The sequence below is a fragment of the Gymnodraco acuticeps genome, unplaced genomic scaffold, assembly GCF_902827175.1.
Source record: "Gymnodraco acuticeps unplaced genomic scaffold, fGymAcu1.1, whole genome shotgun sequence".
Taxonomy (NCBI): Eukaryota; Metazoa; Chordata; class Actinopteri; order Perciformes; family Bathydraconidae; genus Gymnodraco; species Gymnodraco acuticeps.
In genome coordinates, this window is record NW_022991154.1 from 220,204 (window position 1) to 234,968 (window position 14,765).

The window sequence follows — 14,765 nt, forward strand, 5'->3', positions numbered from 1 at the left end:
CAACCAAAACAACTGCAGAAACAACAACTACCAGTCCGACAACTGCAGCCCCCACAACTGCAACTCGAACAACATCGACCCCCACGACTTTAACATCCACAACTTCAACCAACTGCAGACCCTACAACTGCAGCCTCTCATTTGTGTCCAATCAAAAACTTTAATTACAAGAAAGTGAAAAGTAGACATGTACATTTTGCTCAAGTGACAATGGATTGCACAAGACTATGGACATCTCACACCAAGTGAACAGACCACTCAAATTGTGACAATAAATCCTACGCTCTACAACTGGATTAGCAGCTGCCTTGCTGACAACCCTGGAAACACTCCTTATTTTATGTGAATTATTAAACGAAAAGGTGTTTCTTACACAAAGCACAATAATGTTAATTGAATGTGCTTTGCCTTTAGTATTATAATAAAAATACCTCTTTCCAATTTGTTTTGATCACCAGAACATGAAAGCATTGCTTGTTGGCTCTGGCATTTGAGGTCTTTTGTTTGAAATAAATGTTCTTCGCAGGCTTATTTGACCATTCATAAAAGTGACCTTTACTTAGGCTTGAGATACTCAAATTATTGTGTACTTTGTATGGTTGTGGTCATTTGATCTGTTTCAATAATTTGTCAATTTTGTAAATGTGCCTCTCCTGGAAAATAGTTTACTTTGTACCTATATAGAAATGTCTTCTGAACTTAGGCCACAAGCATTAGCCATTTGTTACCCACCTCCAAGGCTATGCAATACATTGTATGTTCACCTGCCGACTGAATGGATTTCTTCACTGATCATCACTGATTAAAATATTACTTTTTTTAAGTAATGATTTTTGCACAAAAGGCCATATTAATTGTTCGTTTATATATGATTTAGTGGGATTAGTTTATTTTATGTGTCCTTTTGAAAGAGGAAAAAGATAAACATTTGAAGTCACCATTCTGTGTTTTTCTGTGTTCTTTAATGAATCATTTATAACATAACATTTTCAAAGCAAACACAATAGATATTATTTTTAGCTTAAGACATGTGGAAATACAAAATGACATCATATTTAAAGTTACATTTATTCATATTAACATTTTCTTAAAAATCAGCAGAGACATAAACAGTGTGTGAAGTATTCAAACGAGCCATTTTCTAAGATGTCAAAGAGACTCATTCTGTTGCATGATTTTTGAAATATTTATCTACAGTTCATTAGAGAGGTTTTAAAATATTTAAACAAAACATTAATGATTATCTTAATTGGAAAAATAAATAAATGTGTTCTATATTGTTGTTTTATTTGAATGTCCTACACTTAAGTGGTGCTTCAAATTGCCCCCCGGGGACAAATAGATTGTTTTGGAAATGTGAATCTTTGACGGTAACATTAATATATAGCATGCAAGTTCACTTTACTGTATTTGCATTAACAACTGAGAGCATGCAGTATATCAACACATCATATCTGATCTACTACTAGCAAAAACTCTTAAACTGTTCCCAACTCTTCTAAAAATACCCATTGTTCCCACAAAACTAATTTAATAATGTGCACAGCAGCTATTATAAACATAACTCAAAATAATTCTGTCTACACTCGTGCATTGGGCCACATGAGTTATAGTGACAAATTGTTCAAAGACCAATACCATTCCCCAAACTGTGGGCTGGCTTTCTATTTAGTCACTTTATTCATATTATGCAGTCTCAGCAGGACCTCACGTATCCAGGCAGCCACTCATTTTGCAGTAGACTGAAGCTGCCTTCTCCATCTCACTCAATCTGAAAACGTTTAAAGCCAAGGGCCACGTGCATGGCTCTGCTCAGCATCACCATCAGGTCTGCAGCCGCTGACATTCCCCTTGGCAGAAAGAACTCCAGAGCGCAGGTGGAGGCGTGAGGCAGACACACACCTGACATGCTCACATCCTGGGAATGTAATTCAAATGTGACAAAGATTTATCTCAGACAGAACAAAACATGTGGGATCAAAGAAAGTTTGTAGTCATTTTAACTGAAGACCAGAATGTTAAATTCAGTCCTTACGGAAAACTCAAAGATTGATAATGCATATTTTAACATGTCTAAATTCATGTGGTCTAAATTCAACTCTTTGAAATGTTAAACCTTTTGGGGAGCCGAGTTTTAAATACCCAATTTAAATATATTCTTTGGATTACTGACTAAGTGTAACCTGATATGACAGAGGTCTGACAACTGTAATGTTAAACTCTTGTCTATGGTGATTTTGAGATTAAAGATTGAAATGTATCAATCAAATCATTCCAATTCATGCAATGTGAGGTTTCGGACATTTAATAAATCCATGTATCCAAGGGAAACATCCCATTTTAAAAATTGTACAAGCTAAAACATTGTAATACATTGCCAGTGTCTCTCCAACAGGTGGAATAGCTGTAACATCTCAATATGTACAGTAAAGTTAAACATTTCTGTGTAACGTTAAATGGAACTATTTCAGGACATTTTTTGTATCTGTTATTATCTTAAAAGTACCAACCTGGGAGAAAAAACACAGGGAGATCAATCTGGGGAACCCAAGAGGAGGCAGATGATCGGTTCCAGTGATGAAGGTGAGGAGGTCTTCAAAGGAACATTCTGCCTGGCCATCTGATTTGGCATGAGGACACATTTAAAAAAAAAAAAAACTTTTCGCACACACCATTTTGACTTGATATCAATAATAATAAAAAAAAGATTTAACAGTTTCATGTACTTAAACCGAGAAATAAAAGTTATAGTACTTAAAATGGTTTTAATGGAAGAAATGTACTTCCGAGTTTGTATCTTCATAGGTGATTGCGCTCATTGTAATATACTTGGAAAATCTTATCCGCTAAATTAAATATAAAGTAGATATCAACATCACGTTGTTCACACGCATCATCCATCCCATCCCTGGGTTCTTACCGCTGACCAAAGTGAGAACTTTCTCCCAGTGTCGCGCCGTTTCCTCCTCGGCCGCCCTCAGCTGGCTGTCTGCACGGCTGTAGCAGATGTTGATGAGCTTTTTGAACTCTTCTAGCATCAGAGGCTGACGCTGTGCGCTGGTCATCACTGGCACAAACTCCTCCCAGTGGGACTGCACCGTACCCCAAAAACCACCACAGCTGTTCATCCCCTCTGTGAACTGGGAGATCATACAGGCCACCCTTATGGACAGCAGAGGGGCTGAGTGATTGCTTTATCCACTAGTCACTTTTTTTCCTTTTAGCAGCCATTTGGAAACGATAGAGACCACACAGAACTACAATATTATACAACATTTTATGAAATTGACGTTTAAAAAACTAAGATAGAAGATCAGAGGGCAACAAGTTCTGAAATATAAAAGGTTAAAAAGAACACTGATTAAACCAGTGTATGGGATGCAAAACGCATATGAAATCTGTGTGTGTGTGTGTGTGTGTCCTACCTGTGGTAGATGTAATGTTTGACCAGGCGGATATAGATGGATGGTATTTCATCAGAATGGGCCGAATATACTCCCGGGATCCCGCATGTTGATACCCAGTCACACAGACTGAGAGAAAGCAGCCTCACATCAGTACAGCTTTGCAGCTACAAGAGAAAACGAGAAGCCTTAAAGATGACAGTTGTAATATGCCTTTTGTCATTCATACAGTATATACAAGAAGTGTACAGTATGCAAGTGAAAATATTTACCATAATCCCAACACTATCATCACAGGACAATTTATATTTCAATGCATTTTTGTTAAAATGTACAAACTTATTTGAATCATATTTCTGTTCACTGGCGGTACACAGTTTTAGTACCAAAATGCTGTCAGCATACCTGCTAGATTATATTTTGTCTCACTCAAAACCAGGACAACATGATATTAAAGTATGTGCACATATAACCACATTCCTATTCAATAGATCAATAGATGTCCAGACAGACAGTTGAAGGAGCCAACTGCATCGGTTTCTCATACAGCATCTCTGAGGTTTGGAAAGAGTCGAGCTGGTGGTGAGGTGTGTCATCCACCTGTCTTGGTTCCGGTGTGAAGGCCTGCTCCTGCCTGTTTCTGCTTCTACGGGTGCGAAGGCCTGATCTGAGATACTGCGGAGAAACCTGGAGAGTTGCTACGCTGCTGCCTCCCTGGCGTGGTTCTTGCTCCGGGAACAGCGTGGATACTGTTGTGCTGGACTGGGAGAATGGCGGGTGTCGTGTTTCTGCTGTGCCTTTTTTTGGCTGTGCTGGACAAGGAGAAGATCGCTAGTCATCCTGAAAGATCTACTGGATTCGGGTATGTTCGGCCGCCCGCAGTGGACATCCCCTGTACAGTTTCGGAGGTGTTGCACAAACAATTGCTGGTTGCACTGTCGCGGACATTCATTTCGGAAAATGTTTGTATTTCTCACATGCTTGCCACGATGGTCCTTCAGAATTGTTTTTTAAACTCTAATCTCACTTTCGCGAAGTTTGCTGGTGACTCTAGAACAGCTGACAATGTATGTGTGTTGATTAAGAGGAAAAGGTGCTTGGTATTTTTATTGTTGTTACCATCAGGAAATGTACAGCCAAATCCAGGTCCACCTAGCAGTATTAGTCAAATAGCTACTCCTGCTAATTTTATATCTAGATCTGGGCTAGGTTTAATTCATTTAAATGTGCGTAGTCTGTTACCTAAATTAGATTTTGCCCGTATTTGGGCGAGTTCGACTGATGCTGATGTCATTGTCTTATCAGAAACGTGGCTAGATAAATCCATTTTGGCCTCTGACATTTACATAAATGGTTACAGTGTATTGTACTAGCGTACTGACCAGCCTAAAAAAAGGTGGTGGCATTGCCATTTATGTGAAAAATAAGTTTTGTGTAACTAATATGGTTTCCAAATCTGTTAGTAAACAGCTAGAATTTTTAGCCGTGAATATTGAGGTAACAAAGGGTCAACACAGGTCATGGTGGTGGGCTGCTACAGGGCCCCCTCGGCTGTCAAGGACTCTTTATCGTCATTGGCAAAACTGTTAACACAACTTTCCTACAAGGAAATAGTGCTGCTTGGTGATTTTAATTGGGACTGGTTAACTTCTGTGTCAGAGGATTTTAAAAACCTGTGTACCTCTTTGAATTTTACCCAGATTATAGACTCGCCCAAATATTAAGTCCCCAAATAAATCCTCCTTAATTGATCTAATTTTAACAAATGTTCCACATAAATACTCATCTGTGGGAGTATTTGCTAATGATGTGAGTGACCACTGTGTTGTAGCCACAATTAGGGACACTAAGATCCAAAAGGTTAAACCACGTATCATCACAAAGAGAGACAAAAAACACTTTGTGGAGCAGGGTTTTTTTTACATGATCCGTTTGATTTTGATTGGGGTAAGATCAATCTGTGTGCTGATGTAGAAACTGCATGGTCTTATTTTTATCTTGGTTTTATGAAAATTATAGATAGACATGCACCTCTGCGTAAATTTAGAGTGAAGGGACGAAACTATCCCTGGTTTTCTGCTGAGCTGTCCAGTCTCCTTCATGAGAGAAATAATGCTTGGGCTAAGGCTAGGAAATCAGGCTCAGAGGTAGAATGGCTACGCTTTAGACAGCTAAGAAATAGCTTCACATCTCAAATAAAAAGTGCTAAATCAAAGTACTATTTGTCAGTTACCACAGAAAACCTGAATAATCCTAGGAAATTTTGGAAAGCCATAAAATCGATTTCCACTGGTGATATCCCAAATGAGCTACCTCCGTGCCTCACCACAGCATCTGGCACTATATCAGACAGGGCTACTATGCTAAATTGCTTTAATAAGCATTGTGTGTCTTGTGGCTCTCTGTTTGATTCTGTCACTGACTGTGCTTCTGCTTCTGTGAACGCTCCAATCCTTGAACAATGTGGTCTGGAAAACCCTTTCAGTTTTACTCCTTTAACTATTGGTATTGTTCATGAAGCATTATCCAAGTTAGATCCTAGGAAACCGGCTGGCCCAGACAACTTAGAACCTTTCTTTTTAAAGATAGCTGCAGATTGTATTGCTCTACCTCTTACTTCTCTTTTTAACCTCTCCCTCAGCACAAATACAATTCCAAAAGTATGGAAGTCAGCTTATGTCTTGCCTTTACTGAAAGGAGGGGAGGCAACTATTTTAAATAACTTTAGGCCAATCTCCAAATTGTCAGTTCTGGCTAAGGTGCTCGAACGACTTGTGAGTGAACAGGTAAAGGAGTTTTTATGTATAAATGATATCCTGTCTAAACATCAGTCAGGATTCAGAAAGAGACACAGCACCATCACTGCGACAATGAAAGTGGTGAATGACATTACTAGTATTTTGGAAAATAAGCAGAGTTGTGCAGCTCTGTTTATTGACCTTTCCAAAGCGTTTGACACCGTTGATCATCGCATTTTAAAGCAGAGGCTACTCAGTATTGGCATATCCAGCCATGCAGTGGGGTGGTTTGTGAACTACCTCTCTGAAAGGTCCCAATGTGTTCACTTTGATGGACTGTCTTCTGAGTGGTTAAACATTTATAATGGTATACCACAAGATTCTGTTTTAGGACCACTTTTATTCTCCATATATATTAACAGCGTAGGTGATAATGTGGATGAAGCTACTTTACATTTTTATGCGGATGATACTGTGATGTATTGTGCAGGTCCCTCCATTAAAGAGGCTGTTGTTAAATTACAGGCTGTTTTTAACACTATTCAGACTCAGCTCTCTGAATTAAAGCTTCTTTTAAAATGTTGATAAAACCAAGGTAATGCTATTTTCAAAAGCTAAAAAGACACCAGAGCCTATTTTAGATATTGTAACTACGCAAGGAACAAAACTTGAAGTTGTTGCCTGTTACAAATACCTTGGTGTCTGGCTTGATGATTGTCTCTCTTTTAAACTTCATGTCAATAACCTGCTTAAAAAGCTGAGGGTTAGGCTAGGTTTCTTTTTTAGAAACAAGTCCTGTTTCTCGCTTGAGGCCAGGAAAAGGCTAGTCACTGTCACCTTTTTACCTGTGCTGGACTATGGTGATTTGTTGTATATGAATGCACCTGCCAATTACCTGAGCAAATTGGATGCTGCGTATCACAGTGCTCTGAGATTTGTCACAAATTGTAAAGCGCTTACACATTACTGTACACTGTATACCAAGGCAGGTTTACCATCACTCTCTGTACGGAGGCTCAGTCACTGGTACACTTTTATTTATAAAGCTATGTTGGACAAACTCCCGTATTACATCTGTTCTCTGGTAAAGCAGAAAGTTGCAAGCAGCTATTGTCTGAGATCGCAGGATGTAGTCTTGTTAGATGTACCAAGGGTAAGGACTGTTTTAGGTAAGACAGCTTTTATGTGCGCAGCTCCACTTGCTTGGAACAGCCTACAGTCCAAATTGAAATTGAGCAATTTTATTTCTCTGAATGTTTTTAAGGCACGTCTGCACGAGATGCTTTCTGACACTATGGGTGTTTGTAAGTGTTGGTGAATATGTAAATATGATGTCCTCTATCGTTTGTTTTTATGTTGTTTTTATGTTTCATGTGGAACTAAATTGATGCAGGTCTCCCTTGTAAAAGAGATCCATGATCTCAAGGGACCTATCTGTCTAAATAAAGGTTTGAAATGAAATGAATGACATTTGAGAGGCGACATTTAAATCTATTTGTGGTCAGTTTCTCTCTACTGTGGCAGAAGAGTTTAAAATAATAACAAAAAAAAACACTGGAAAAGTGTCAGTCATCCATTCACATAAACACTGGAGGTATTTGCTATTTTAAAAAGCAACAGACAAGGATTTCATATTCATGTTGCATCCAATCCTGTATAGATTTAACATAACCCGCTTGTTTAGTAAGTTTATTTACTATAGGTGTTAACAAACTTGAAGTGGTAACCTCTTACAAATACCTTGGTATCTGGCTTGATGACTGTCTTTCTTTTAAACTGCATGTAAATAACCTGCTTAAAAAACTGAGGGTTAGGCTAGGTTTTTTTTATAGAAACAAGTCCTGTTTCTCTCTTGAGGCCAGGAAAAGGCTAGTCACTGTGACCTTTTTACCTGTGCTGGACTATGGTGATCTATTTTATATGAATGCGCCGGCCAATTACCTCACCAAGATAGATGCCGCCTATCATAGTGCACTAAGGTTTGTGACAGACTGTAAGACTTTGACTCATCATTGTACCCTGTATACAAGGGCAGGGTTGCTTTCACTTACTGTACTGCGGCTAAATCACTGGTATCTTTTTATTTATAAAGCAATGTTAGGGAAACTTCCGTCTTACATCTGTTCCCTGATCTCACAGCGTATTGTAAATGGCTACTGCCTGAGATCTAAAGCTGTGGTTGTATTACATGTGCCAACTGCTAGGACTGTATTAGGAAATACAGCTTTTAGATGCGCAGCGCCGCTAGCATGGAACAGTCTACAAAAGGAATGGAAGCTAAGCAGTTTGATTCCATTTCATGTTTTTAAAGCTAGGATAGACGCTATACAATCAGAACATATTGGTGTCTGTAAATGCTACTAGTATACAAACTGTAGTATCATATAATGTCCTTTGTTTTCTGTCATGTTTGTATTAATGTTTGGAACTAATTGAAGCAGGTCACCATTGTAAAAGAGGTCTATGATCTCAATGGGTTTTATCTGTATAAATAAAGGTTTTGAATTGAATTGAACAAAATTGTATTGAGTGGGGGAAAAAAATGATTCTATTTGATTGCTTATGATTTATAGGCTATGGTTTATAATGTTTTATTTAAAACACTAAACTGACTTAGTATCTATAGTGATACACAGCAGAGTGTATCAAATTAATGATAGAGATCCAGATTAAATTCAACCTAATTTTCTTTTTAAACGTCATCAGTTTAAAAAAGGACAGATGTGTGAAATATCTGTCTTTTAGGCCACCTGTTGCAGTCGGATCCGTGCTTCAGCGTCAACAACGTCTCTCCAGCTGAAGTCCTCCAAAGATGGATTCTGGCCACACATCAACTGTGACAATAAAATACAATTTAATTAAATAGAATATCAATGTGGAATTACAATTTAACACAGCTGATCAAGGTAACATTCAAGAGAATCTTAAATACAAAATTGGATATCCAAGTACACAACCTGGAAGAGCACAGGGTGTAGACAACGGGGTCCAGGCCCGCCATGAGCCAGAGACCAGCCAATCAGAACGCCTGCTTCGTAATACTTCCTGTCTTTAAGAGCTGCAAGGTCATAGGTGAAGAACAGACGCCCTGGAAGACCCTCAAATACAGAACTTCGCTGCAGCTCCAGCAAAGTCAAGCTGTGTGAGCAGGAGGAAAGGGATTTGCACATATTATTAAAAGGATGCTTTAAAGATCTTGTGTAGATTACTAAAATAAAGATTGTAATTCCTCTAATAAGCATTGTTTTTGTAGGACTACAGAAAACCATTTGCATTTATTTTGTGTTTCGAGGTTTATAGTTTAATATGATAATCATTATGGAGGGTTTTTGACTGTTGGTCTAACACAAACATCTTAAGTCACAAAGTAGCTTTGGTAAATTGTGATTTAAGACAAAAATGATAAATAAGGATTTTTATCTCGTTCCTTGTTCCCTCAATTTATGTAAATGTCAGTATAACAGACATATTCCTACAAGATACCTGAAAACTAGTGAAGCAAAGAACAATATCAAACGAAGACTATTCTGTTTTTTTCCTGGTATATTTCACAGTCAAGTACAAGTGATGGAACCATCTATAAAAATAGAATACGCCTGTTTTACTTAAAAATAAATGGTACACAATAATAACCTGAAAAACTCTCTGAGAGGTCCCTCGTGGGCGTCAGTCTCCTCTTCACTGAAGGCGATGATGGGTGTCATACTGAAACAGAAGCCAGGCCTCCTCACCACCTTCAGAGCGCTGTGGAGAAGGTTTCTCCTCCTCACCTGGATGTAGGTCACCACGTCTCCATCCATGTTCTCCTGTTTGAACACTCTCAGGATGGCGTCCAGATCGAGGGAGGACTGCACACCACACAGTAAGGTTTAAAGTATAGTGTGTATTTTCTGCCATTTAACAATCTGATTATTTTTTTGAATAACCAAAATACTGAAATAAACTGACCTCCTCTCTGATCGTCGGAACAACAGGCCGGGTATGTATGAGCTCAATGCCTCTGCCCTCTGTGTTGGCCTCTAGACAAAACTCCTTCCTTAATGGATGACACACAAATATAATGGTTTCTAGGTAAAATGTTCGCCATTTATCATTTTCAAATGTTTCTTCTCAGTAACTGTTCCTGCTTTTTTACCTGTTCAAAATAGGTGTCTCGATGGTTGACTCCTCCGATCTTGCCTGTATGAGAGAAGAATTGTTTTAATTACTGTGGAAAATAAATGTAAAAGTGTAATTAATGATGGTGATTTCTATCAGAAAACATAACATAAAATGAAAGCAAACTCTGCGGAATTTAATAACTAACCATAGCACTGAATATATATCTTTCCCTGCTCCTAGTACTAGGATGGGTTAAATGCAGAGGCCACATTTCACTGTGTGCTCTGCATGTGTGACCATTAAAGAGGGTCCTCCGATTCTATTTCAGAGCAGTAATATCTCAAACCGAAGGCCGATGGACACACAGCTGAATCATATGACATAAAATGAAATGGATCACACTAAATCTGTAAGAAATGTACTTTTAGTAATCATAATTGCCAAAAGGTAAGTCAACATTAGTATAGAGTATATTTACCTGTGGGTATTCCTGGTGGCTGAGGATGTACAAAGCACCATGTCCAGAAGTCCTGAGCACCTGCTCTCCAGTCCAGCCCTCCGCAGGAGTGTCTGGGACATACAGCACCCTAGAGCATGGTACACACTGGAAACCACACACAAATCAGATTCAAATGTAGCAACACACTGGAAGAATGCTGCTCCAAAAACAAGTTAAACAATAAGGAAAAAAAGCTGTTTTCACTTGAAATAAGTACAAAGATTTGCCAATAGAACAAGTGAAAATTTGCTTGGTAAGATTTCTTGAAATAAGAGGGGATATTTAGATAAATGAGATCTTGTAATTAGCTTGGAGAACACATTTTGAACTATATTTTACTAGAATCAGGAAATGTTGTGTTACAATATAAGCTGCAAATGCTCAAAAGTTTTCCGTTTTCTCATGTTAGTTGGTGATTTTCTAATAAATATGTAAAACAATGTGTTTGATCTGAGATACAACCCAAAATAAGATTGATTTACTTAAGATGATGCATTGTCTAAAAACAAGACCAGATGCCGTGTTACTTCTGAAGTTATTATGTCTGATATCAGGTGTAAAGAAATATTCTGACTAGATATTAGATAAATATACTTGGCAAGATTTCAAGTTTTTGGAGTGCATGTGGAAGAGTTGGAGGGAAAATTGCCTGATTCGCTTTCAGATGTCCTATTTACTTTTGTGAAAACTTAATCTTAAATGTTGATCCTAATTTGTAGCTGAATTCTTGATTCTTAAATTTCCAAATAGTAATAATGGGTGAGCCAGTAAATTATATTGTGTGTTTAGTATACATGTAAAAAAGATATACTACACACCTGTAAATATGTGAAGGAGAATCTTTGTCCCGCCCGCTTCGCAAACTTTCCCCTGAAGAGCATCGCCAGCCGACTCTGCATCTGATTGGCCGACCAGCTGTGATCTATGGTGATGCGAGCAGTCAATCCCATAGCCGCTAGAGCTGCTCGTTCTTTGATTCGTGGAACAGTGTGTCTGGAAAAATATATGGGGAAATGTACTTCACTGATATAGTTCTATTGGATGAGAGTATGAGATATTACTCACTTATTTTCCGGCCATTTTAATTCATGCATATTTTATACATTTTAACAAAATCTAAAGAGTTTACCCTCTGAGGAGTATGAACAGGCTCATTTCATTATGCCGGTTAGTGTTGATAGTAATGGGGAAGGAGTGGAATTTGTGCCCTAATTGTGGCACTGTAGGTTAAAAAGGTCGGCAAGTAAAGTATACATATTAAGAGAACATTTCATTATGGTAGTGCTAGAGAAATTGGGAACGATAGACGATTATATACTAAGCATGGGCCCGATGGGCTACCAAGCCCCTAAATGTGGTTACACAAGTACATATTTGGTGGCCAAAATATAAACTTATGAAAAAAACAGAAAGGGCAATTTAACGAAACCTCACAATGAGAACTTTGTGAATTTTTTTAAATAAAATGACAAATAGTTTGCAATCCTTCTTGCACTGTAATGTTGTTTTTGGGGGATTTTTGAAAACATTATTTGGCCCCATTTACCCAGGTTATCCCTTTGAGACATGCAGTCTTTCCGCAAGATATTAGTCCAGCTATTGTTAATGTTTTTAAAAAAAAATTAAAAATAGAGGCCAAGAATGTCGATACCAAATGTATTACCAATGTGGCAAGTTAGGATATTTATGATTTAGTACCAAAAGACCAATGGATGAAATATGATCTCACACACACTCACCTCTCGAGCTGTGCCACGTAGCGTCCTCTGGGTAGACAGACCACATCTTTGACCGCCAGTCCGGTCATCTGCAGAGACAGTCTTTTCCACTTGAGACGAGTGGCTTTGTTCGGAGAGGGCTGTAGCACACCGCAAAGGGAAGCAAACGGGCAGACAGAGATTAGACATATTGACACATCACATGCACACAGTTCTTATTGTGCAAGAATTTTAACCACAGACAGAAAAACAATGTGTTGCTTGTCAATGTTAAACTAGTCAGGGAAAGAAAAACAACTCTTAAAATGGAGCTGCAAATGTAGAAAACAACAGGAACAAAAAGGAAACATTACCCCTGAAATGATGAGAAGATTGACACAAAATCAACTGAACAAGAAACATTATACAAACATTAGATACATCGTAGGAAAATAGGAATAAACAAATGCATGGATGTGAAAAATAAGCAAAAATGGAGCTTGAAAGCAGACGTGTGAAACTGTTTTGACTGATTGACTGAGTCCATAACGCTTGCTGGATTAAGTTTTTCCCCTTTGCGATCAGGATTAGCGCATGACTAAGCTTTGTCTGCTAAACCTGATAAAATTATACTTTAATTAGTTTTATTATATTACTAAGATGGAAGAAGGCTGAGTGGTTCCTTCAACAAAATTAATATAATTAAAATCACGTGAAAAGTGATGTCATTGTTATTTAAAAAAATAAAAGTACCATGGCCATAATGGAAGGATCAATTGCTTTTGTATCCAATAATTCCCTGTCAGACAATCTGAAGGGAGGAAGCACCTGCATGGAGAAAGAGAAAGCAGCGTTAGATTCTTTTTAAAACAAGGTAGAAGAAACCTCCTGAAAGAGTTGCTGAAAAGCTGTTCAGAGTGTATATTTCATTCCTAAACTCATTTTATCACCCCTTGTCCACAGTATTATGACAAGTGAGAAAGGGATATTCCTCGTGTGGATGTTCTATGAATTTATTTACATTTTTCATATTCCCGTACCTTCATATCCATTTTAATATCCTCCATTAATCCTAGGGCAGGGGGGGCGTTCTCAGGCTCTGTCTCAGTGTGAGGCTCTGCTTTGGTCTGGGTCTGCAGCCTGGTTGCAGTCTCAATCTGAGGCCCGGGTTCCTCCTCACAGTCAAGGACCAGAGGATGCTCCGGGTGTGCCTGGGTTCAAGAAAAGGAAGGAAAATGTGTTGACTGTGTGAACATATGATTCAACATATGGACAAAGAACACTGAAAGACCTGCATCGTATTAGATGCTACACCGTTTTTTATGAATTACTATTTGTGTATAGGACAGGGACTACGTCCATATTCAGAATTATTTGTATATTTGTTTAACTAAATAAAAAGTGTATTGGTGTTTTTGGTGAACCGATTCATTTGATGATTGATTCAATTGGTTCAGTTCTGATCAACATATATCGTCACTCCAGTTAGATCAACTACTGTATCTCAGTTTTAAATAGTTAACCTCTGTGATGTATCATGTGGAACAGTCACATAAACTCTAGGTATAAAGGAGCAGTATCTAATCCCAATCCATTATTTAACAGTTCATACTCTATAGATTCCTTCAAGATCACATGACCCAATGTAAATATATAAGTTAAATATTTCTGAAAAGTCTGAAATATTGTGTCATACCTGCAGAACATGCTGTTTGGACTTTATTAGACTCACAACAGCTGTTACTGAACACATACACATTAGATAGCACTCTGAGGATCACCACAGTTTTAATTTCTTAAAAGGTATACTCAAGACCCACTTGGACAAAGCTGACTTCTTCCTCTTCCTGCGTTAATGTAATAACACAGTGCTCCATGGAAGAAAACAGCACCATCTCGATGTTTTCTGTGATGCCGAGCACCACCGCCTTCTTCTCGCTCGGCCTCTTCTTCTGTGATACAACTATGAAGTTTTTATCTCCTGCGTTTCTTCTTAGATGCCTCATTTCTCCAAGAACAATATCACTTTCCCTCGTCATTCACGTAATTACTGTTTGGCCTTTTTGTGTTTGGTCTTAGATTTCTGTCCTTGCTCAAGCTTTCTATCTCCTTGATCCTGTGTTGCTCTTTGTTGTTTGCAGGCCTGTACTGCTTTCTGTATCCTCTCTAGTTTGAGTTGACTCTCCAAATATTCCTCAGGTAATGGTGGCCTTCCAAAGATCTAAATAGCTGAGTGCTCATTAAATCAAGCTGAGATCTATCAGATCCTGTGGCTCTGATTGGCCCAGCTTTGGAATGTTCTTAAGCTCTCATTGGTTGAGAGGTT

At 38.3% G+C, this 14,765-nt stretch overlaps 1 protein-coding gene across 3 annotated transcripts; it reads right to left on the reverse strand.

Annotated features, from left to right (window-relative positions):
• Positions 1–945: 945 nt before the first annotated feature.
• LOC117560504 lies at positions 946–14,740 on the reverse strand. Of its 3 annotated transcripts, none has more exons than XM_034237377.1 (15): positions 14,260–14,740; positions 13,480–13,650; positions 13,193–13,267; positions 12,482–12,600; positions 11,561–11,735; positions 10,722–10,847; positions 10,278–10,321; positions 10,091–10,178; positions 9,776–9,990; positions 9,100–9,280; positions 8,893–8,976; positions 3,426–3,571; positions 2,921–3,162; positions 2,511–2,620; positions 946–1,924 (listed from the first exon to the last, which is right to left on the reverse strand). In XM_034237377.1, the coding sequence occupies exons 1-15, from the start codon at positions 14,476–14,478 to the stop codon at positions 1,763–1,765; spliced, it is 2,157 nt and encodes a 718-aa protein (XP_034093268.1). In that variant the 5' UTR covers positions 14,479–14,740; the 3' UTR covers positions 946–1,762. The 3 variants fall into 3 exon arrangements, with proteins under 3 accessions (XP_034093268.1, XP_034093269.1, XP_034093271.1); XM_034237378.1 differs by having other exon boundaries at positions 946–1,918; positions 14,260–14,714; XM_034237380.1 differs by lacking the exon at positions 13,193–13,267 and having other exon boundaries at positions 14,260–14,725.
• Between the last annotated feature and the right edge of the window lie 25 nt (positions 14,741–14,765).